Genomic DNA, 26,020 nt, shown 5'->3' on the forward strand with positions numbered 1-26,020 from the left:
ATATATTTGCGTCGTTAGGTAAATGAAGCATGTGAACTCGGCCTTGTCATGATTATAAAGCTTAGAAAAGGGATTTTCATGTCCCATGCATGGGGCCTGCAGGCTGAGACGACCAGGATTGATGTCATCAATGACGTCACTAGAATCAGATTCAGCTTTATTTGTCACATCACAGGTTTACAGTTTGTAGAAATGGGTAAAATAAAATAAGAATTGCACGCGTTGTAGTATTCCTTGAAAAGAGAGAGGATAGAGGTAGGGTTCCGAGTGGTTCCAAGATTTATTTCAAATTATGGACCCCGACCCGGATAGACCCGGTGAAATTGGTTCCGAGATCCCGAATGAACCCAACGTTGTTTTTGAAAAAGACTCCCTTACAGGTCCATGTGGCTCAGAGTTTAAATAAGGATTTGAGGATTTTACTGTGTAGATTGAGGACCCAGAGATATACTGTATATAAAAATAAACTCAATCAAATGGAGGGGGTCCTAATGCATACCGAACTGGGGTCCTTGAAATTAAAAGGATTGTGAATCACTGCTCTAATACCTTTTATTGTCTCCGCCAGGCCGAAGGCATGGCGAGAGAGTATGTTTTACCCTCCGTCCGTCCGTCCGTGTGTGTGTGTGTGTGTGTGTCCGTCCTTCTGTCTGTTAACAGCTAATCTCCGCCACCGTTGCCCCGGTTGCTGTGAAACTGCACACACACACTCCCTCGATGCCACAGCAGAACCTCTGCCCCAAAGTTTTCACATGGGCCTGTTATAGCGCCACCAGGAGGCCGATTTGTGCAAAACACATTTTTGGATATTACTCCTACAGATTTTATCCAAATATCACGCAAATCGGTACACAGTATCTCTATAGTCATGTGATCAAGACGGATCTGTCCGATATTTCATATTCCATCCTGATTGGCTAAGGTTGGCTTCCAAAGTTGTCAGGATTGGTCCGTTTTGAACAAAATGTCTCAAATCATGAACGCAGCGTGTGATTTCCGTGAAAATGTGCACGCACATTCCCACTAAGCCAAGGAAGAAATGCCACCCTTTTCACATTGGCCTGTTATAGCGCCACCAGCAGGTCTAATTTAGCAAAACACATTTTTGCAACAAAATGCCTCAAATCATGAATGCACGCTCATTCCCACTAGGCCGAGGAAGAAATGCCACCCTTTTCACATTGGCCTATTATAGCGCCACCAGGAGGCCACAATAACGATGTGACCTGGCGGAGACCTGTGCTCCGAGGAGCACTTTTTCTAGTTAGACTTTGTTTTGGTCGTGTAGCAGCTGGCTTTGTAGCTGCAGCTGATGTACTCACTGGGAAGCCCTCACTGTTTGACTGTGCTTTTTCTTTTGAGGTAGTTAAAAAGGTTCATTGAGTTGCCATCTGATGTGTGATGGCAACTCAATGAACCTTAAGTTTACAAATAATAGTGATTATACACATGCAAGATGCACACCTCATCTAAATAGTTTCCTGTTTTCACATTTTTTGTGGTGGTCATTGTGGGGACCCCCCTCCCCCACCCACCCAATCTTAACACCTACTGTGTAAGTAGGTCAAAGCAAATGAAGTCATTCTAAATATTGTTCACAAGGCTTCCAGGCTACAGTAGTAACTTAAGATATCACACTTTCACTTCCTCTATCAAGCTAAGTAAACTAGGAACCCACAAGTGTTACTGCGGCTCTAGATCAGCATCGGTGTAGTGTTTCAAGTGTTTGTACAGTACTGTTGTCCATTGGTCTGACGGCCCATTATTCCGAAGTCCCAATAGCTTGAAAAATGTTTGGTTAGGGACGGGTTGGACCAATTGTGCTTCGGAAAAATGGCATGGCACCCCTTTGGGTCAACCACTGCACTTGGAACAGTACTTTACTGTATATGGAATGGCTGCTCGGAAGAATGGGCTCACATTTGACGATTTCATGATTAGAGAACGGAGGAGGGCTGAAAACACATTGTCTGTCATGATGAAATATATTACTGTAAATATCTTGTGTAATAAAATAGCATAAAATCCCATTCTTTAAAACTGAAAAGTGCTACGTGTTTAAATTCTTCATCGCGTGCACTGAAGATGATTGCCTGAGTAGAATGTTACAGTTTCAAAAAAATGTAAACCCTTAAAATAAAACCCCTCATCCTTCATTTTTAATAGTGCGTGCATGGGCGTCCAACTACTTACTATGCCAGTATCAATTGCAACCCACTGTACACACCCAAAAAGACTGAGCTTGGACATCGAATAAGGCGTGCTGAGTTTCACTCTTCTCAAATGCTCCACTCTCATTGTCACACTAGTCAACAGCCATTACGGGCAGCATTATAGTAAAGGCACTCGCAAAATACTATGGGCTGCAGTGACCTTGTTTCTCTCTTGTGTCTGAGGGATGCTGTTGATTCAGCTGTGCTGGTAGTCAGAGCACATCTGACCATAATGTAAATGTGGATGACAGCGAGATGCGCACAACTTGTCCCATGGCAAACAAGAGTCGCGGAGCAAGCCACAGTATTGTCTTTTGCATGTCCTTCAAATGCTGACGTTGCATTTACTTATGTGGTAGACAAAGGATAAGTGATACACACACACACACATGCACACGCGCACACGCACACGCACACACACACACACACACACACACACACACACACACACACACACACACACACACACACACACACACACACACACACACACACACACACACACACACACACACACACACACACACACACAGCAAAACCCTGGGTGTTAATTTAACTAACAGAGTTTACTACTTAAACCCTATATACATCATTGACCAATATAACCCAGGCATCTATACTTATTTTTTCCCCCTCTATGCTAAATCTCTTCCCTGAAAATAGACGATCTACCAGACTAGGGACCCTACGGTTACAGCTGGTTCAATTAGGCTAACACTGGATATTACTGTGCACAAACGGAGACGCACCAGCCATGTTAATGACTGGTTTAGCGGGTTTCTCATCTTTAGGGAAGTTCCTTTTATGTCATTGTGTGTGCACACAATAGGAGTTTGCTAATGGTGAAGTAAATATTTTATGATGTAATCATTCATGCCAGGTCAGCTAATGTTGGCCCTCTCATTGCAGTCCATAAAATCTCCAAATCAAATGTTGTAATTTTATCTCAAGACGATCGATCTATGGAGGAACATAAAACATTTCATGACTGATACCAGGAACAGCCTTGACCTTTCCAAACAAATTACTTAATCAAAGAAGGTTATGTTCGATTACTGAATAGTGGAGCACTATCTAGCGTTGCCTCTCTTAACCTATGATTCTGTGTTTTGAAGGTTATTCCTTTGTGTCTTTCACAAACTCTCAATACTTGGTGAATGGCTGCTCAATGCTTTTGTTTTTTTTACCATATGCCTCATATCTATCAGGGCTGCACATCCACTTGGTATTTAGCCAATCATGATGTTGGCAAGCCTTTCACTGATGTTGTCATTTTTCTACTTTTTTTCTTTAACTGGCCTCCTTCTAAACAAGGTATGCTGTTTTTTTGTGGAATTCCTGGCTTCAATATTAAACTTGCACTGGGAGAAAACTTTTCATCTTATTAAATTCTCCACAGTATCACCTATGTTCCCCTAACAATAATTTAAAAAAGCATTTTAAGCATAGAAAAATAATGAAATAATTATTATGATTATTATTATTCAACTCAAGTGATATTGCAGCCTCAATACCAAATGATGGTTCTGTGAATGCTGTGCAGCTCTTGCGTGCATGGACACGAAGGGCAAAACGAAGAGAACATTCACTATGACGTGAGTTCATGTACTTATTCTGCCGTGGCGTTGCGGATAGGAGGAATTAAAAGCTTCCATTCCAACCGCTCCATGGCTGTAACCTGAGCGGGGCTGAAAGCCGAACAGAGGGAGGAAGTGCTCTCTTCGTGTCATCTCAGTCCTCAGGCGACCGGGCAGGAACTGAAAGGCGATGAGGACTCATAATCAACCATTAAAAGGAGCATGAAAGCTTCTCTGTGTCTGCCTGGCCCCCGCGTAGATTGAGAAAGCACTACGGTTGAAGGATAACGGAAGATTAAGACATGACATGCTTTTCCAAGCTACCCCATGAGGTACAGAGGGGAGGATGGAGCCAGGGAGGAAGATAAAGCGATAAGGAGAGAGGCAAGGGATGATCTGGAAGATGAGTTGAGATGTTATTGGAGGGGGGAAAAGGCATCAGGGTAGAGATACATAGATTTAGGCTAGACCTCTTATCAGTGCTACATCCTTAGTGACAGTACTAGTCCTGTACAGTGCAAAAGGTACCATATGACACCAAAGCCTGAGTTATGGTTTGCGATAAAAAACTATCGTATAAGAAAATGTTATTTCTATTGAGCGACACATTGTACGACACCTACAAATTATTATTACACAGCATTAAAATGCTTTCATTAATCATATTGCTATCTAATTGAAGATCAATGTGTAAACACATTGTAGACACACTGAAATGTGGATTGAAATCATTTTCAAACCACCCCTGGATGTGGTTTGAGTAATCTGAATCAAGTCTGTGTATTATGCGTCTTTGGTTTATTTAACACTTTTATCCCATTTAGACCTGATTCCGATTCTAAAAACACCTATGTTTTCTGGAAAACTTCAAATTTGTATATAGCAACAACTACACACAGAGGTGTTCCCCTTGAAAGGTATAACAACGTATGTTTGTGTTCCAGCCAGGTCTAAATGGGTTTAGAATCGGCCTCAGGTCTAAATGAACAAAACACACATAACCAAAATGCTGGGCAGGACAGAAAATGTATCAGAAAATGATAAAGTCTGCTCTTCCTAAAACAACTGGTCTTGATTACGTTTTGGCGTACATGCCTGTTCTAGTTAATTTGTCTTTATCTTGCATACAATATGTATAACATCAATAATCGTCCAAACAGGCAAAGGTTGCACTAAAGTAGTGGAGAGGAGAGACTGGCTTGCAGTCACTGAGGAGATGATGCTGATTAGTCAGGATGAGAGGATCACTGTGTATGGAAGGGTGGGCTAAAATACACTGGGAAAGGAGTCCTTAGAGACGCACTCCACACAAAACCATGTTTTTTAAGTTTTTAACATGTTTTGGAAGCTTATCCATGAAAACCATTAGCTGAGAGAGAGATGAAGCAGGGACTCCCACTGCCTATTGTATACTATTGTGTTGCAGATTAAACTTTTTCATAGATTTCATAGATTTGTGTAGCGTTGTGTTTATTCATGTCCATGACCATGTGTATTTTCAAACAGTTAACCTCTTGAACCCTCAATGATTAGCAAACTTGTACTTAGTCTGCTATTTTCCCCCCTACACCAAACCTCTTTGCCGATCTACAAAACAGGCGTTGTGAGCTTGTACATCTGCTATTTTCAGCTAATGTGCCCCTCATAAGGGATGCTAGGGTTCAAGTGGTTAATGTAAAAAGAAAAAATAGTTCCTATCACACAAAGATGTGATGCCCCCCCCTGTAGTAACTCTGAGGATCCCTTAGGGGTCACGGACACCCTGTTGAAGACCCCTGCTCCAGAGCATTAATATGGATTTTTACCTCCAAACTGGCCTTAAGACCCGCCTTCTCTGTGAAAGCTGATGTGACAGTCACATACATTATGCAGGAAATTCAGGTGATGCGCAATGTCATCCGTCGCAGATGACGTTGGAGTGTGACACGTCAATCATTCATCTTCAAATGCATGCATAAACACATGCTCTGCATAATGCATGGCTGTACTCAGCCTCTGATTGGACAACAGACCCACATGACAGGAAGTCAATAGAACAGACTAGTGCTGGAACAGACCTAAAATGTTAAATCTACAAAACTGCAACGCATCGCTGATGCGACACGTTGTGTTTGTAGAACAGCTTTTTATAAAGAAAGCTGAGTTTTCCTTGCATGTTGATTCCAGGGGTGTGGCATATTAGCATATTCATGAGGGGTTATGGCATAATTGATTGATCCTGGAATTGTTAATGAGGGCAAAGACAGAGCCAAGTTCAAGGTACTATAAACCCTCAGAGCAAAGAGATTCTACTTTTGCACTTCAGCCTTAAACGGCGTCACAAGGGTAGGGACAATAGATGCAGAAGAGATGAACGCTGGAGCAACACAATTTAAGCCTTTTACTGTTTCAGTGCAAGTAAAAGTTTAGTTGACTAATGTTTCGGTCTTTCGACCTTCCTCAGAGTCATGATTTTATGCTTAGACGAGGCCCTTAATTCACATTTAACATTAACATGTGTCTTCAGCTATCAGATTGCAGATCTAATTGTGTTTAACCATATTGTAAATACTGCCTCCAGTTTCATTTCACTCAATTAAAAATGCACATCAAAACTACATTTTACATAATTATCAAGTCCTCAGTGGCTCAGTCCGTTGTAGTAGTAAGTAGTGACCTCCCTTTTCAATCATATCGATTTCATAAAAGAACAGTACCAGTTCCAGTCTTTGTATTTGAAAGAAAACCCACTCCTTAAATGGATTTGAATTAAAAACTCTGTTACTCTGGCCCTCCAAGTGAAGATGGATAGATGACAGATATATGTGACCACACACATAAGATGACAGATGTGTGTGAGCACGCACACACTATGTGTTATGTGTGCGCAAAGCCACACACACACACACACACACACACACACACACACACACACACACACACACACACACACACACACACACACACACACACACACACACACACACACACACACACACACACGGACTACTGTGGTTGCGATTGTGCAATGACAATAATACAAATAATAACGATAATAAATAATAATTTCGCCCCATTCTGTGAATGTACATTTGCACATACATCCCATTTGTCCTCTGCATTTACCCATCCAAATATTAGGAGCTGCACATGTGCATTGTACAGCATGCCTGTGTGCATGGGCAAGCCTAGCAATGTCAGTGGCATGGCATAGATCATGCCATATATCTGCTCCCAAAGTGGCTGTTTGGCTGGCCCTTCAACACTGCTGTAAATCAGATTGCTGGAGGTCCACACACACACACACACACACACACACACACACACACACACACACACACACACACACACACACACACACACACACACACACACAGGTTCCTGGCACCCATAGCTCATTTCTGCCAGGGGCAATCTCCATCCGCCTTGCCAGCTCTGATGTGGCTCCTAATTATTCTTTATGGTCATTTAGTCTGCTGGCCCCAATGTTCGTCAATGGCAGAATACACACACACACACACACACACACACACACACACACACACACACACACACACACACACACGTTGGTAATAATACGTTTCCAATGCATTCATTATATTAGTTCCCTAACCAGCTTATCTAATCTCATACTTACGTCATCTTCTCTTTGGAAGACTTTACTCTGCTTTCTCTTCCTTTATTGAAGTACAGAAACTATACAAGTACAAGAACAAACACACAGCCTTCTCATCTCAAATTCCTTCCTCAGGGAAGGAAACATCCTCTCAGAAGGGGAGGGCTGCTGACATTGATCAAAGTGTATTTGGACGGCTTTGGTAAACATACTACGTACAGAGGATTACCATGGCCTAAATAAGGAGCTACTGTACGTAGTAGATGGATACACATGGGTCTTCTGCGTATTTGCAGGATCCTCTGGTAACTGAATTATCCTCAATAGTACTCTCTTTAATTTAACTAATCTCTCTTTTCTTTCTTTTGCAATTTAAACATTGTTTTAAGAGATAAATTCAAATGATTCCGTTGTCTGGGGAAACAGTTCATCTTGTAGAAGAAGGCTTGCTAACATTATGATTGGCTGGGAAAACAGTTCATCTTGTAGAAGGCTTGCTAACATCATGATTGGCTGACAAAAATACAAAGTGGATGTGCAGATCAGTTTCACTGGCTGTTGAATATTTCATTTGTATGGGAAAGGACAAGAGGGAGAGTGTGCACCTTGTTTGAAATATTAATGATGTTAGAGAGGTTTTAGGCACTCCTAAAACATGGAAAGGCAGCCTTATTTGTATCGCAAATGTAATACACGGCCAAAGTGCTTCGCAGAATAATACAAATATGGTCAAATATTTGCAATTAAATAGTGCAGACCAAAAACATAATTGTAAACATATTATCTCTCTTTATCTTATGTCATTTAACACATTTGTTGTTTTCTCTTTTTCATCCCCCCATCACTGCCCTGCTGTGGCCTCCAGCACTGCAAAGTACAACTTCCTCACCTTCCTTCCCCGGTTCCTCTACTCACAGTTCAGAAGGGCAGCTAACTCCTTCTTTCTTTTCATTGCACTCCTGCAGGTAAGTGTGTGTGTGTGTGTGTGTGTGTGTGTGTGTGTGTGTGTGTGTGTGTGTGTGTGTGTGTGTGTGTGTGTGTGTGTGTGTGTGTGTGTGTGTGTGTGTGTGTGTGTGTGTGTGTGTGTGTGTGTGTGTGTGTGTGTGTGTGTGTGTGTGTGTGTGTGTGTGTGTGTGTGTGTGTGGGCATTGTTTTGGGGTTGTGTGTGAATATGAAATGGCCCACGGCAATCGGGAATGGATATAAAGGATGCTAATTGTTACTTCCTTGTGTGATTTATACTCGGTCGTATCACCAGTCAATCAAAGGCACCACATCCTAAATTGAAATGATTGTATTTGTAATTAAATTGTATTTTGCTGTTATTAGTCTGGCCTCGTCGTCAAATTGTCGCCAACAAACATGTCGCGGAGCTCGAGCTGCGCTGCTCACGCAGTCTCTGTGGCTGCTCTAACCTGTTAACATGCGCCGATAAAATTGTATGAGGTGCAGCCTTAGACTATGAAGTCAAACATTTTATTATGTAGGGGATTTCAGGAGGTTTTTTTTTTTTTTCAAATAAAGCTGGTATTAGGGTTAAAAAGAAAACAAGAAAAAAAACGTTTTCTTCTCTTGTACTTTTTATTTTATTTTTATTTTTTACTCTTCATACCAGTAACCTGTAAGCTGATTGTATGACATTCTGTATAGTAGCGTGTATATCTGTCTGTCTCTTATATGTCATCATGATTTGTGTACATGGGGATCTCATCTTAAACAAGCTCAGTGCTTGATTGATGTACTTTATTTAGTAAGACATGAGAACAACAGTACATGGAAGTACAAATTCACAATACAAGGTCTACTAAACTGGAAGACTCATAAAAGCACTGAGCTTGTTTCAAATGAGTTCCCCACGCACACAAATCATGATGACATATAAGAGACAGACAGATATACACAACTACTATAGAATGTCATACAATCAGTTTACAGGTTACTGGTATGAAGAGTGAGAAATATGTACAATAGAAGGAGAGAGGGGGGGGGGTAGGGGGTAGGTTAGGTTAGGACTTATACAGGGGCCATTTTCCAATTGCAGCCTCCTGAAGGTGTATCTTTAGGGCAGTTTTGAAAGAGAGTAGGGTTTTACACTCCTTTACTCCTTTTGGTAGGGCGTTCCACATTTTTGATGAATAGCATGAGAACGAGTTACTTCCCTTTGTTGAGCCAAAAATGTGATCATGGACATCATTAACATTTTGGAAGTATTTTGACAAATACAGGGGGATCCCAATGTTGTGGTATATCTTGAAGACCAGGCCCATAGCAAGTTGCTAGTTGCAGCTTAATGAGTCTCCCAGTTTAGTAGACCTTGTATTGTGAATTTGTACTTCCATGTACTGATGTTCTCATGTCTTACTAAATAAAGTACATCAATCAATCAATCAATCAATCAATAGAGAGGTTGTATAATTAGGCATATGATAATATAATACACTTTTAAGTAAATCAAACCTCTTTGATGACTTTGATTAAATACATTGGCACAGCATAATAATGTTATAATTGTACACTGATGCAATTGTTGTTTCCATGCTAGTGGAAACAGCAGCTCTTGATTATAATGATTACATGTTAGAACGATTCATTTACTTTATCTGTAGACCAGGCTTTTATTTGAGTAGGATCATGGAAGTTGCCTGCTTCCACACAGCGTTTGGGTATGTAGTGTGTTTTTCTGAAGTAGGCATGTCAAACAAGGTTTTTTCTATGTGTTTTTGTGAAATGACAGATTTACACCTGATATATATTTTTTTGCCTGTGTACGATAGTTTTCTTTAAAATACAATAAGTTAAGCCTCTAGGATGATCATTTAATATTTCACATCTGGCAACACTGGGAGGGGTTAATGAGGAGAAAAACATATATGGTATCGTTGCGTTGGAGGCGCAGGTCTCGTCACAGTGAGTGACGTCACAAAAAGTGAAGGGGAAAAAAATCAAATATGGATTTTGCCACTCAAAACAAACGCTCATTGTCACATGACTCACAAGATAATTTGTGCCTAAGTTGGTGAAGAAGAAATGTTTCTGCAAAAGTCGCTTTTGGCCCTGATTGTGTAGGGGACCTTCATTACGTGATTCAAAATAAATATACAATCGATCGGACGGACAGACGCTGCATTCATGTTTTTTTTTGCATTATTTGTAAAATTGGCCTTTGTTTTGGAAACTACATGGAGTCATGATACGTCTTTACACATGACTCCAGAGATGAGATGTGTACTAATTAGTACGGCACGCAAAAACATAATCTCCACCTACCGGCCTGTCTCAGGTAACACATCTAGCCTGGCATGTATTAGTTATAGAGATCCAGAGCAGGGACATATAGAGCAGTCGGGTCAAAATTGACAATGAGAGAAATGTTTTAATCCTGTATTTTTATTAAGTGAATCTTCAGTATTGTGCTAAAGCCCAGTCTCTTCATCTGTGCTAAAAGTACCATCTCACTGGGCCATCTGTTCATGTTTGTGAGTGGATGAAATGGCCTTTTTTATTGTTTGTCATGGCTTTCCAAAGACCAACACAATTTCCAAAGGTCACATGTCTGGAATCTAATAACACCCTCACACCCAAACAGAGCTACATACATATGTGCTTGGGATGCATAATACATACCATGCATGTCCCTTTCCAGATGAAACTTGAAATGACTACAGCCTCCTCACACATTATACCACACATAATAGGCCTTGAAAATGTATGAGCTGCTATTGAGAACCATATTCATGGTCCATATTTCAACGTGAAAATCGGAAACACAACGAGCCGGCAGCAAATTAGGAGGAACCATATATTTACAGTTTGAAACCATCATATACAAATGTACATATTGTAGAAGATCCACATTTTTGCTGATGCACACAGGCTGGCTATATCATATATAAAATATATATAATAAATAAAACCAATTTACATGATAGAAAAAGAACACAATGACATTATATAAAATAAAATGAAAACAGGACCATATCCAACAGCCATTTTTTAAAATGTAATTGCTGTATCCAAGATCTTACATTGACAAGCACCTACAGTACAGTATATGGTATATACTATGTAAAAGATTGCTTAGAGCAGAGGTTCTGCTGTGGCACCCAGGGAGGCGACCAGCGTTTTACAAACCTTTCTCAGTACCGGGGGGCAGGGCCAGGAGGACAGTACTCCATGGTGGAAAATAATGCTCGCCGCTGGCATTGCCTGGGGGGGGGGGCGATAATTTACGATTCTGTGCCTATCGGTACATAACTCGGACGGGGCTGAGTAGGCTCAAGCGAACTTCACAACGTTCTGCACGGCAACTCGCACGCTTTAACACGCTCTGTGGTGCTTCTCGTGGCTCAAGTTCACTTGAGACTGTGCCCCTCCGTCGCGGCCCAAAGCTTTACTTTATCGGCGAAAAAAAGTAGTCCGCGGTTGTTGGAAAAGTAATGTCTTAATGTCGGGAGTTGAACCCAGGAGGTGTGGGTTGGGAGTCGGTAGTGATTAACGAGGCAAGCCACTGAGGCTGGTGCTGAAATTGGGTATTCGGGCTATATTAAAATCTGACAACGCCCACCGTTCCCAACTCTTCTAATGTAGAGCGAAAGAAGCCCTGCTCGCTCCAGGGAGTGTGTGTGCACAGTTTGACGTCGATCGGAGATGAGCTGTTCACAGACAGACGGACACACGGACGGACGGACAGGGTGCAAAACATAGCCTCGGCCACGCCTTCGGCCTGTCACTGATGATTTTACAGAGATTACTTAATTCATTAGAACCCTATAAATCTGAGCCAGGCAGTTCTGCACTTGGATTACTGTGTATGGCATTCAAAATATTCAAGGAAGTTGTAAGATACTGTAATAAACATTAGTCTTGCATTTGTTGAAGCTCTTCTTCATGGGTGAGTTGTGGTGTGTAGTAAATCAGCTCATGTCCCTAAAATCCAGTATTGCCTACTTTAAAGACGTGGTGAAATGTGTCTTAAGGAGACACAATTGGGCTGCTATGTTATTTATCCAACTCAAGATGACGGCCAGACGGTGCATTACTCGTTTTATACTCAGACGTAGTAACATAATGACACGCTTTACACTGCCCCTCTCTTAGTAGCATGAAATGCAGGGCATTGCAGGCTACACACATAGCCTTCTCTGGCTAATGTCTTCCCATAGCCCAAGGGGATGGGACCTTCTGATTTGTTCATAAGCATACAGGCTACCGTTTCAGACTGAAACTTCAAAATCAAATCACAGAAACGTCCATTTCACCAGGACTTTAAACACTTACTTAAATGTACTTGCTGTACTATTGTGCTAAATTGCTGACAGAGTGACATGCATATACTGTACATAGCACAGACAGATAGTTTTGTACTTACTAGTACCCAACTAGCAAGCACGATGCTGAACTCTCAGAATCATTTGATATGTTTAGGAGGATATTTTCTTCATAAATCAATAGAGAGTTGCTAAAATTATTCAACAAGGAGAGACGTACAGTATCACAAACACAAATATCAAAAACTTCATTCAAAATGTGTACAGGTATATTACACCTTTTATATTTCAGATGCTCTATGCCATTTAAGACCCCTTAAAATCACGTAGGGACTCTGGGGAGACACCAACCCCCAGATTGAGAACCAATGTGAGAGAACAATCAGTAAAATCTTGGACTGAGCTACTAAAAAAGTAAACATGCTTTTTGGCCTTGAGGGAACATTTCTCTGCGTTTTACATATATTGGCTACCTCTTTTAATCTGTTTAAGAACACCCACGAATCACGACTTCATGACCTACAGTAGAGGAGCCCAAAATGAGCTTGTACCCCAGGTGTTCACAGCTCCAGGGAGTGCAGGCTGCTCAGACTCTGTCTTCACCTAGATTTTGTGCTGACTGAATAATGAGAGCTGTGAGGACGGGCGGGGCCGGATTCAACGACCTTGGAGCTGTGTGTCTCTGAAGAGCAGCTGGTGTGAATCTTCATTACCTGCCCTGTCGATGTTGCAACCTTGAATAAAACGTCTTCCCTAATGAGGAAGAAGAGAGCTGTTTACGATAGTTTTCTTCGAGCAATGCTAAAGACATGGTTGTCTTGTCATTTCCTCGCTTGACTGTCCTTCTGGCCTACCTTTAGTCACATTCATATTCACAGTTAATTTCTACAATTATTTCCAATATACAAAGTATGATTGGCATGTGGGTATGTTAATATACTGTAGTCTATATCCATATATTATAATATAGTATTATAATCATATTATAAATATTGAACCAATGAAAAGTACTGACAAGAGTTTGGTTAAATAATAAGTACATTGCATCCGTTGGATTGTTCTTTTTTTTACCATTTCCTGAAAAGTAATGGCTTTGGACATACAAGGTTTCCACCCGACGCAGACGATAGGCAATTCTTCCTGTGGCTTTTCTATTCCTGTGGCTTTTCCCTGCGTGTCATCACGCTTTAACATCTATAACCTCCATCTCGCCATCATGAGTGGATGACATTCTGTGTACTTAGAGGATGACACCCTGCCCCACCCCGCCTGCTGCTGAAGACAGACTGTGATGGAGCGATGGATGTGCTTTATTTCACCTCCTCAGTCTGTAGCCATGTCAGCCTAATGGTTAATGGCCCCACTCATACTATAGCCAGCACCTGTGATCCCGCCCTGACAAATGTCCTCCTGACAAACTCAAGGAGAGCCCTGTGTCATCAAGGGTGACACCTGACGTACACGTGTGTGTGTGTGTGTGTGTGTGTGTGCCTGTGGCGTACTGTGTACAGTATAGTACACTGGTTTATGTACAGTAAGTGTCCTTGTATGTCCGAATGTGTCATTCCATGTTAGTGTGTGAAAGAGAGCGTGAGTACAGATACAATGTGTGTTCATATACATTATATTTGTTCTATAATGGATTAAGTGTGTTTGCCTGTTTCCCTGTGTGTGCATGGGACAGCAGGCATACATACTATACATGTTTGTACATTACTATGTTGCCGTTTAGACTCTACTACCTAAAATAATGGAGCAGTTGATTCAGAACGCTGCTGCTCGAGTCCTCACTGAGACCAAGAAAGTTGATAATATCACAAAAAGATTTGGATCACTGGCTTCCTTCAAAACAATCCTTAAAATCCACCTTTCAGTAGGCCAAAAGGGGAGGTAAACTCACTACGTCCATAGAAAGGTGATTTTCCCTTTTCTACTTTGTACATATAGTGTTTTATATGTGTTGATGATATTGTATTTTTGTGTTATGTTGATGAATTGAATACATAGGACCACAATGGAAACAAGTCTCCAGGACATTTTTGTGTTATCCTTTTAGCTCAAATGTCTGCCTGTACCTCGTGTTACATTTCTGTCTAATAAAGTATTCAATCAATTGATCTACCTTCTATCCTCATCACTTTGTATCACTTACTTGTTTTCATAGTGCTCTATTTACCTTACCACTGTATTTTACTCCGATCGTGCACTTTGTAGATTGATCTGGATATGACAATTTATCAATTGTAATTGCCTAAATTGTAAAACCCTATAACCTCCATGATTGTGTTATTGTGTCATCTGTTGTAACCCATCTGTATTTACTGCACTTGACCAACAGAATTTTCCTGAACTGACAGTCAACCTTGAACTTCAGTTCCTAACTTTTGTTGCTCTCTAAAGCACTTTGTGACAAACGTACAGTAAATGGCAATGCTCTCAGTGACTTCTACTTGACCTGATGCTCTTCACTGTTTCCCCACCAGCAAATCCCTGACGTGTCACCCACGGGTCGATGGACCACCCTGGTACCTCTGCTCTTCATCCTGGTGGTGGCTGCAGTTAAGGAGTTCATCGAAGATCTGGTGAGAAACGTTGTTACTACTTAAATTCTACATGGGGCCAGACCATTATAAAGACACCCAGGGACTGTTTCTTTTGAGCTTTTATAATGGGATTTTTGACCAGAACAAAAATGTCACGTTCTCTTTTCTTTGTCTATGTTATACGCTACGATTTTCTCAGTGCAGCAGATACAAAAAATCCACAATGAAACAAAACAAAAAACTATAAAAAATGTCTTCTCTCCCACGAATGTTTCTATTACGCTTCGTAGGCCCGCTGGCCTCAATTTAATTGACCTTCCTCAAACAAGTTCAATTGAGTTTCCCCTGTAGGGAGTGTACTGCAAAATCCTGAGTGTTAATTTCACCCTTGGGAGTGTGAAAATGGACCTTAAGGGTTTTACGGGACCTGTAAGAGTTAAATTAGCACTCAGGATTGGAGTATGAGGGGCGTCTGTTTTTTATTGCATCCAGGTTTCACAGTCTGTCCTCTGAGTGTTTCCAACTGTGTCCCTGTGGAGCAGAGAGAAGACAGTGATGCTTACCCAACCACAACAGGATATCCCCTGACACACACATAGACACAAACGCACACCACACGCACAAAAACTAGCATAGTGGACCTCAGACGTACACATGGAAACACATGCACAGTGTGCACACACACCAAAGATACACATGTACATGCAAGCACACCTACAGAGACATGCACAGATGCACATAGAAATATTGACACAGACTGCACATTTCAGACAGACGTAGAACATGTACTGCAGACACACACACACACACACACACACACACACACACACACACACACACACACACACACACACACACACACACTCCAGAGGCCACAGCTGTATGCTATGAACTCGGACTACTCATTGAGTCAGTTAACATAACATGATAAAACGGAATAATTTAGTTACGGCAATACATTTCTCCTTTGCCTGCTAAAGTTTGTCAGTACCAAGTCAGAGAATGTTGCATTATGCTGTATTGCAGTGACCCTGCAATGCGATCCTTCTACCCTGGTCTCAGTGGACAGTTACTCTATACCATTTGCTCGTATCTAGTGCTGAGGTGGCCAGCGCAGCACTTTTCTTCCTGGCCTCTCGTGACAAACATGGGCATGGAGCAAATGATGACTCTGTCCTTATTGAAGGTCACCTGCACAACATGTATTTTCTACCGCTGCTCTGTCCCTCCCAGGTTGACATGCCAGGGCAGCATCGACCTCTTGAGCTTCATGAATGATGCATTGTAGGTTCAAACTGTAGATCGCACCTGCTGATACCTTAGCTTACACAGTGTGCTCTCTAGAAAGAGATGCCAGGAAATCGATTCCGAGCGGTCTTCATTTTTAAATTGTAGTTGTTATTCAGTGAATTTCGTCTTAATGCAGGACAAATCTGATATGCCATGGAATCTGATTTTGCAAGTTACAGCGCACTGATGTAATAGATATTGTCTAAAACTAAATGAAGGCAAAGCTTAACTGTGAAGATTCAAACTTAAACAGCAATTCTTTCTGTGGATTTAGACATTTAAAAGAGCAATTACGTTGAAATCAATTCAGTTCAAATTGTACGTCATCATCAGTTAAGGAGACCAGAGGCAGCCCCTGATTTGAAACATTGCAGACGGGTCACTCATCACTTCAATACATTTGCTTCTGCAGACATAAGACACTGCGCTGTTTCATGTTGAAGCAATCTAATTACAGTGAGGATGAATCAGTCATGTGATGTTGCTGCTTTTACCACCGTCACTCTACGGCTTTCTATACCAGGTCTTTTAGTGGGTTAATCCAGGGAACACTGCAGATGAAGACCTTCTCATCTTGCACTTTCTTTCTCTGGTTGAAGTCTACAGAGACCTGATACTGCAGTATCTACACATAACCTCAGCCTGCCTCTCTGCCTCCACCGTACTGTGATTACCTTCATAATTTACATAATACTCCTCTCCTTCATGAATTCACAGATAGAGAATATAGTGTGTGAGAGGGGCAGAGAGCTTGGAAGTAAATGTGTGTTGGGCAGGGGCAGAGGAAAAAAAATGAGTTAGAGAGAGAGAGAGACGGCACAAAGAACAATGTGAAATCTAAAAATAGAGAGGTAGAAAACGTGAGGGGTGGGTGGGGCGAGTGTAAGAAAGAATACAGCCAGGGAGAAAGATGGGGACAGCGTGAAATAGCCTGAAGAGGTGGAGCACACGAGTCGCTAGCACGGATGAAGGAAATAAGCCGTCAGCCCATGCTTTTCAGTGGTGGGTTGGGGATGATGAGTGGGTTTAGTAAAGGTCTCCGGCTAACTTTTACAGATGGTGAGGAGCTAGCACTGTGTGATGGGCCTATTCATTCATTAGCCACAATGCAGGGATGTTTGACCCATTCAATCCGGGAACGCATCTGTGTGATTTTAGCTATAACCATTATTTTACACTTTGGCTATTGCAAATAGCAGATCTACAAGCTCATGAGCTTGTAGATCTGCTATTGTTTTATAGCCAAAGAAATCTTGAAATGACAGGGATGCGTTCCCGGATTCAATGGGTTATTCATATTTAATTCTACTGGATTTGCACAAGCAAGGGTGTAGGGGCAGTGTTAGGATAGGAGGATACAAAAAAGATTATGACTAGAAAGGGAACAGGGAGACATTCGGAAGACATTATAAAGAAAAGTGATGAAGAACAGGGAATTTATATTGAGAAAACAAAAACAAATAGGGGAGGGAGGGAGGGAGGGTCTGTTGAAAACAGAAGAAATAAATAAATGTTGCAGAGCCTCTCTTTGCCACCTGTTATGATTTCTACTCCTCAAAGGAGAATTCCTCAGATAGATTGCTGAGCAGCTGCCTTAGTTGAGCTTAGTTGAACCGATACTCTGCCTTGTGTTTGCACTTTAGATATTGGTTGTTCTGTAAGTACCATATCCAGTATTGGACAGTCATTAGCCCAGTAAGACCTGAGGCCGATTTCTACAAATCTATTCTAAATCCTAAGTTTTCTGAAAAACCTAGTATATTTCTATGTCAGTGGTTCTCAAACTTTCTCATGTCAAGGACCCCCAAAATGATGTGTATTTGGCCCGGACCCCATCTCAAACTATTTTGTTCCAGGGACCCCCAGAAGCAAAGATTTGAGTTAAAATGTTTGTATATAACTATATATATATATATATATATATATATATATATATATATATATATATATATATAAAACAAAAACAAGTTTTTTCAAAAATAGCAGATCTACAAACTCATAGCGTGGCACGAAGTGACGCGCTATGAGCATGTATATCTGCTATTTTTGAATAGCCAAAGTACAATCTCATAAAAGTATAAAATGACACCGGTTTTAATGGGTTAGGGGCCATGTTCACAGAAAGTGTTTTCTGAGCGAAGGAGCGCACGGAGCGTTTATTGATGCCTGCATCATTCAAACCTATCAACTGTAGCTGTGCTTGGACGTCCTGCCATCTACGTTATTAGCACAAATAGCCTAGCTTGAACAAGGGTAAACATGGACTTCTCGTGGTTTTAACCATTCGACGTCAGGTCGTAAATTACTGGATCGTCAGAGACAACCAGGAGGATCAAATGTGACACTGATGAGCACCGCTCCCCTCCAAAAGTTAAACTACTTTCTGCTTGAAGCTTTGCAGGGCGCTCTGCCAAGAAATGCTGGATGCAGAGAGCGCTGAAGCGTGATGCTTGCCGCTGGGGAGAGGAGCGCTCCAGCTTGCCTTTACCATAGAAATGCATGGCAGAAAGGCACAGGCAGCTCAAAAGACCCATTCTGTGAACACGGCCCCTTACGCGAGTACTGTACTTAAGTACATTTTTGAGTATCTGTACTTTTGTTGAGTATTTGTTATTTGGGTATCTTCACTTCCACTACATTTCAAAGACAAATATTGTCCTTTTGACTAAGTACATTTCTAGGAAGGTACCCAATCCAGATCCATGTGCGATGTTTAAAAGGGCAGGATGGTTATGGCTGTAAAGGTTAGACTAGGCTTGTGTTTGGAAAGTTGCAGGTTTGAATCTGTATACCGCTATGGGTAAAGTCTGAGCGAAGTAACTGTCTACCGCTGGACAAGTCTTGAGTATGGTACAAACGGTTTCACAGTAATGTTTTATTGAACAACCGTAGATGTGGGTGTATGTTATGCATACATCCCAGGTGTGAGTGCAGAAGGCGTTGCTAAAAAAGAGCATGATTGCTCAGCATAGCTATTCCCTGGGTAAAAGGTTTAAAATATGCAGGGTGTTAAGATGCCGCTATTCGCTGCTCACTGTTTCAAACTTAAGTATCAGATATAATGGAGTTAAGGATGGTGCTGTATCAATCAACCTGTCAAAATATACACTGACGTGTAAATTCAAGACATGCAGGGCAGCCATTTTATTTTCCCCTTATTGGAAACACAGATCTCTAAGCTAGTTCTTGAAAGCTACCGATTATTTCCATGCTGTGTCTAGTTTGCTCTGGAGCCACGTATTGTTTACAAGCCAGTACAAATCATACATTTGGATCACAGCAGTTGACCAGCTGTCCTTCAGAGCCTACAGTTAAGCCTGATCAAAGGTGGTTGTTGAAATCCAGGACAGAGTTTGTTCTTGTCTAGTGAGCTTTTGTTCCTCCTTGTTCGTCCATCGATTCTTTAATCAGGCATGGTGTGTCTCCAGGGTTATGGATGAGGATGTTACTCTGCCTCATATTGGCTGGCCGCTTACTTAATTAGTATTAATACGTTTCAGGATGGAATGTGTCTCTAATGAATATTGTCCCTTTTTTGTTTCCTTACAGAAACGTCACAACGCCGACAATGTCGTCAACAAAAAGGAATGTCAAGGTAGAGGAAATTACCTGCAAAACACTGTATACTGTATAAATACACTGCTCAAAATAATTAAGGGAACACTTTGATCCCTTCATTCTTTTGAGCAGTTTTTTGTTAGCAGTCTGTACACAGTTGATGAAAACTCAAAATAATTAAGGGATCAAAGTGTTCCCTACATTTCTTTGAGCAGTATAGTTGGGATAGCATGTGTAGGCTAAACAAGGAAAGTGATCTACAATCTCTTTTTAACTCTCTCCCCTCTCATCACCTCTCTCTCTCTGTTCATCACAGTATTAAGAAATGGTGCCTGGGAGATTGTTCACTGGGAAAAGGTATGTTCCCACACTGTCATCATATGGAGCTGAAATGTAAACTTTAACTGCGACATTACAGGGTCATTAACAGCAGCTGACAGCTAGCGTTCTGCTAATCTAGAGTGCAGGACAGATTCCACCACTTTCACCATGCAATGTGTTCTCACATGCACACAAGCGCACGCACGCACGCACGCAGGCGGGCGGGCGCAAGCACTTCCCCATCAGCATCCAGCCACTAATTAGGGTAATCCGGTGTTTCCGTGTGGACAGCCATGTCTGGCTGTGCCTGAAGACACGGGGCAATGTACATAGTAAAATCCTCAGTGTTCATTTAACACTTAGAGAGTATAATATTAATTTACACACGTGTGAGTTAAATGAACACTGAGGATTTTGCTGTGCACCTACAACAAGAAACACCCAGACAAGTGCATGTAGCCTTAGCCTATTTAAATAAACAAATCATTTAGGCATTTAGCTGATGGACTAATGTAGAACTACTGTAACAATAGTCTCGTGTAGCCAGACAACTATTCCACAATCTCTGAATGCTCTATAGAGTCTGGAACTACACTTCCCGAAATCCGAGAGAGGAAACTGGCACTTCCGTTCACGAAAATATATTTTAAAATATCTTTACATTTTATTTCTTAATTTCCATTTCTGCTAAGCAGCAAGCTAAATATACTTAGATGATTTTGATTTATATTAGGATAAATTTGTGCGACTGTAAAGACGAAACGGAAGTGGGGATTAGGCTTCACATCCGGTTTATATTCTAATCATGATCAGAGTTTCCGAGTCCCAGACTGTATGACCGGAAACATTTGAAAATTGTGAGAGGCAACAGTCTGGCCACGCGAAACTATAGAACCAAGACGATGCTTAATTTTAAGAGAGTTGCCAGTGTGAGGGATCAGACTACTACTAGATATTACTAGATGCACACAGCCTTTTCTCTAAATAACCATTTTAAAGTTTCATGGTTGACATTACCTTCCCTTCAGGGAATTTGTGTTGGTCAGGTGCAGTAGAAAAGGGACATGAAGATACAGTAACGTAATATAATGTAATGGAGTAGATAATAAAAGACTTGTGCGAATGCCATCACTGATGCAGTACATTTAAAAGTTATAAAGGGAGACACAAGACATAAAAATTAAAAAGGGATTTATTACATTAAAGAATGGTTTTGGTGGCTGCAGATGATGTTGCATTAGTGAAGTGTCTGTGTAAAAATACTGTCGCCATTTTAAATTGTGATACTGGTGATTGCATATCATTTTTTGCCATTACAGTGATGAGCAATCTTCTTTGGCATAGCAAGGTCTGAATAATGAATATGTTTTACATCTGGAGTTCATACATATTGTAAAAGCTACTTCTCGCTCTGATTTGGGCTAGGTCTCCAGTGACTACCTTTTTACTTGTTAACTTTGTTTAAGTTGATGTCAAAGGTTTCTTCACACTTAACACAAGGAAGAAAAATCCGCACTCTGAAGAAGTCTTTAATAATGATCCGCTGCAGCAGGCTGCGGATCCTTATTAAAGACTCCTAAACTAATCACTAATCAGACTCCTAAACTAAGGCAGATGTTTCTTCCTTGCGTATATTGTCAAGAATCTGCACCCAGTTTAACCTCAAGAAAGACTATACCTCAAGACTGTCCTTTTGAGGTATAGGACAGAAATACTATGATAACGGTTTGGGCAGGAAACATATATTTTGAAGAAAATTTTGACCTATTACATAACGTTCCAGTATATATACTATTGGGAATATAATCATAGTTTTTTTGTTATATTCATTGTTGATGAAGATACTGTTTACTGGAAAAATACAGAGACATTACACATCCTGTACACAATAATTACAGCCATTAGGGGTTTGCTGTGGTATAAAATGTAAAATCACACCTAATTGCTTTGCTAGCATTTATGATTGAAAAGGGTGAGAAAAAGACAACCTGTACCTGTGCTGAGGTTTTTGACAGATCAAAGACACTCAAGCCTCTAGATTGAGGTAAATGTCTATCGGCAGAGCAATTGATGGGTTCACAAGTTAGACACAGCAGCAGAACCGGTACAGCCAGTGCTACAGTATGAGAACAAAAAAGGTGGTCCTAATAAAAATGGACCACTCACCACAAGTACACTGGCTTTTATTTAATTATCGGTCTGGACTTCTGTGGATGTCCAAATAAAGCAGAAGAGGACATAATATTTCTATGCTGGTTAGTTATGGCTATCATTATTCAAACTTGCATGTCGTCAGCGGAACATTGCTGATATACCTCTTCAAGGAAGAAACACCACATCAACAGTTTCAGTTCACAATACTTGGGAATTTGGGTGCTGATGGGAGACTTTCTGACTGTGTGGAACTCAGAGAAAACACTGCGTTGTGTAGTGTAGTGTAGTGTATGTAGTGTAGTGCGTCAGTTCACCACCCTCAAACTAGACCCCTCTCGAAAGAAGGAATGGAGCAGCTTTTATTTATACTCGCTGTGGTCATGGCCTTGATGCATGTACGATTGTACGTAGATATACAAAAATGCCTCGATATGTTTTCTCATATCTCACATTTCTAGTCTCAGATTTCTCCTCATGTTCTGTCTACAAGCAACGTGCAGTGCACCAATAATGCATCTATTTTTCACAGGTTGTGGTGGGCGATATTATTAGAGTAAATGGGAGTGATTTCGTCCCTGCGGATACTATCATTTTGTCGTCCAGGTATAAGGGGTCCCAAACACCCCCCACCCCCACCAGACCCTGGGAACCCCCCCTCCTATTTCTCCTCCCTGTCCCTCTTGCTCTTATGAGACACAGCACACCCTTTTTCAAAATTAACCTTTTCAAAAGCCATTCTGAACACTTCTTCCTGCTCTGTGTACATATTCTCTCTGCCATGAGAGGACTTTTTCCCTTAATTTTTCCCAGAAGCACTAACTATGCACTTTGAGACGTACTCCACAATCACGTTAATAAAAGAATATATATATTTATTGCTGCTGAATTCATTTAATTATCGGCATTACTTTCTTGTCCCATAAATTTTGTTTTCATATTGCCTACTTCTGGAGTCAGCATTTCTCATGATTACTCAGCCCGAATGGAGCTTTTGAAAAGCAGAACGACAAGGAGACGTCCGGCCTTGCCCTCATCATGCAGCGCTGCCCATTTGTGCTCCTCGCATACCTTACAATCGAAACAATTGTCTCTCTTCCCTGTCTGTCCGTCCATGTTGTCGTCCCCACCCCCCTCTTTCTCTTTCTTTTTTTCTTTCTCTTCTACACCCCTATTTTGCTTTCCCCACACACCCCTACATGCGACCGACTGTCTCCTACTCTCTCTCCCTCGCCCCCTGCTGGTGTGTGATGGTAATATCAGCTGGGCGTTGGTGAGGTAGTCAGAGCGGCCAATGGGGATCACCTCCCGGCTGACCTCGTCATTCTGTCATCCAGGTCAGAAAACCAATCACACTGCAGAGAAATGATATATACGTGTGGGAGAGATTGGAGATGTGTGTGTATACACTAATACTTAGGCTTTATACTTTATAAACTTTTACTCACACACTTGGATACATTCACTCCTGGCCTGGGAGCTGCCTAATAGAGCTCCACAGGAACAATTAAGTGGTTAACTTGCTTTGTCCTTAAAGGTCATTATGACTTTTAACTGTAGAGAGAAGGAAGTGTGTTTGTCAATCGCATGCCTTTTCCCCAGACGGTCCTGTTGGCTACCATTTGTCCTCCGTATACTTTTACACTGAGCAGGACTAGACGTTTAGCTCAGACAAGGCCAGGACCCTTTCTCTTTCTGCTGACACCAGTGATAAATATTTAATTTTCCACTCTTGGAGGGAGGATGGGGCCTCTCATTACGTCTGCCAACTCCAGATATTGAGGTGCTGGGGTCAACACGGTGCCAGATTCCTCTCCCTTGTCTTTTCCTCTCCATTGTGGTGCTGTTGACCACTCTGGCACAGTTACTTTCACATTGTCTTATATTTTTTAATAGAGATTTTAAAGCTCAACCTGGGTGAATAGAAACGGGGCATATTTAAGACAACATGCTCATATTTTTGAGACAGACTCTTTTAAGTTTGGGTGTGAGTGCATTTTCATCGTTCTTGCCTTTGCATGGCTGTTATTGTTCCCTGCATGTAGAATGTTCCTTTTTATGTGACAACCTGCTTGCAGCCAAATGCCAAGATCAGAGATACTATGTATCTGCGAATACCACCCAACTCACTCCAAATCCAACTCACTCCATGAAGACTTAAGAAATATTCGGCCAACTCACTCCAGGGCTCGGCCAACTCACTCCAGGGCTCGGACAACTCCCTCCAGGACCAAAGACCAACTCCCTCCAGGACCAAAGCCAACTCACTCCAGGACCAAAGCCAACTCACTCCATACAATGTCACCAGTGTAATATTGGTTCAATGTGTCAGTGGTGTAAAGTAACTAAGTACATTTACTTAAGTACTGTACTTAAGTACAATGTTGGGTATTTGTGCGTTATTTGAGTATTCCCAACTTCCAATGCTTTTACTTCTACTCCACTACATATTGGATCCAAATATTGTTTTTTTTACTCCACTAAATGTATTTGTTTTACTAGTTACTTTGCAGCTATAAATTATAATATTATAAAACATGCATTAAACACTTTAGCCCTGTGTTTGTGTGTGTGTGTGTGTGTGTGTGTGTGTGTGTGTGTGTGTGTGTGTGTGTGTGTGTGTGTGTGTGTGTGTGTGTGTGTGTGTGTGTTTTCCCCCATTTCATGCCATTTACATTATTCTTGGAATAATGAATTGACTTCATACAAATGACCCATTCACATCAACACCTTATCTGCATATAGCCTATCACCTGGTCATTGCATAATGCAGGCACATGACTCATTAATCAACACCTCATTGTAATGGATGTTTCATTGAATAGGAGTAAGTGCTCATCTTCCTATAAAGTGAGCTTGTAGATCGGCTACTTTCAAAATGTATGTCTCATTTTATTTAAAAAAATAATAAAATGAGGGACATTTTGAACATACCGGGAGGTGAGTTGTGCAAATTTGTGGAGTGAGTTGTCCTCTGCTATGGAGGGAGTTGGCCAAATTTGTGGAGTGAGTTGGGCTCTGCTGTGGAGGGAGATGTCTGGAGTGAGTTGGGCTGTTACCGTATCTGCCATGTGAATGGTCTTAACTGAAGTTCAGTAATACTCGGGCAGTAATGAAGTGCAATGCCATTCTATAAATGGGCATAGTGTTTTAACACTACACCTGTTTCTAGAAGGTTTAATCCTAGCCTTCTCAACAGAGCTCAGCTCCTGTCAATGAAAAAAAAAAAACTCATTGGGTTGCTACCAATACCAATATATTGAAAAGGCTCTTTGATTTTGGTTGGGCTCTAGTGCTCGGGGCCTTGTTTGAATTATTATTTTTTCTCTTGTATTTGCATAAATCACTCTATTAAAAGAGCAGCTAACCAGCTGACCCGGCTCACCTCTAACTCTCTGTCCCCTTGCCCGGTGTCTGTCCCCATACCCGTTGTCTGTCACAAGCCCATTTGTCTGCTCTAATCATTGTGCTCGGCATGCCTGCTGCCCCCGCACCCCCCTTCTTT

At 41.3% G+C, this 26,020-nt stretch overlaps 1 protein-coding gene across 4 annotated transcripts in view; it reads left to right on the top strand.

Moving 5' to 3' along the window:
- Positions 1-26,020, top strand: part of atp8a1 (ATPase phospholipid transporting 8A1) — a 153,645-nt gene that overhangs the window by 27,066 nt on the left and 100,559 nt on the right. For 3 of the 4 annotated variants that reach the window (XM_084042014.1, XM_084042016.1, XM_084042017.1), the window contains exons 3-7: positions 8,251-8,350; positions 15,136-15,234; positions 20,035-20,080; positions 20,360-20,400; positions 23,779-23,852. In XM_084042014.1, the coding sequence (XP_083898140.1) occupies positions 8,251-8,350; positions 15,136-15,234; positions 20,035-20,080; positions 20,360-20,400; positions 23,779-23,852 (360 nt within the window). Of the gene's footprint in view, positions 1-8,250; positions 8,351-15,135; positions 15,235-20,034; positions 20,081-20,359; positions 20,401-23,047; positions 23,122-23,778; positions 23,853-26,020 lie in introns of all 4 variants that reach the window. The other variant, XM_084042015.1, reaches the window with a different exon arrangement.

Source organism: Gymnoscopelus microlampas, assembly GCF_963454915.1.
Source record: "Gymnoscopelus microlampas genome assembly, chromosome: 18".
Taxonomy (NCBI): domain Eukaryota; kingdom Metazoa; phylum Chordata; class Actinopteri; order Myctophiformes; family Myctophidae; genus Gymnoscopelus; species Gymnoscopelus microlampas.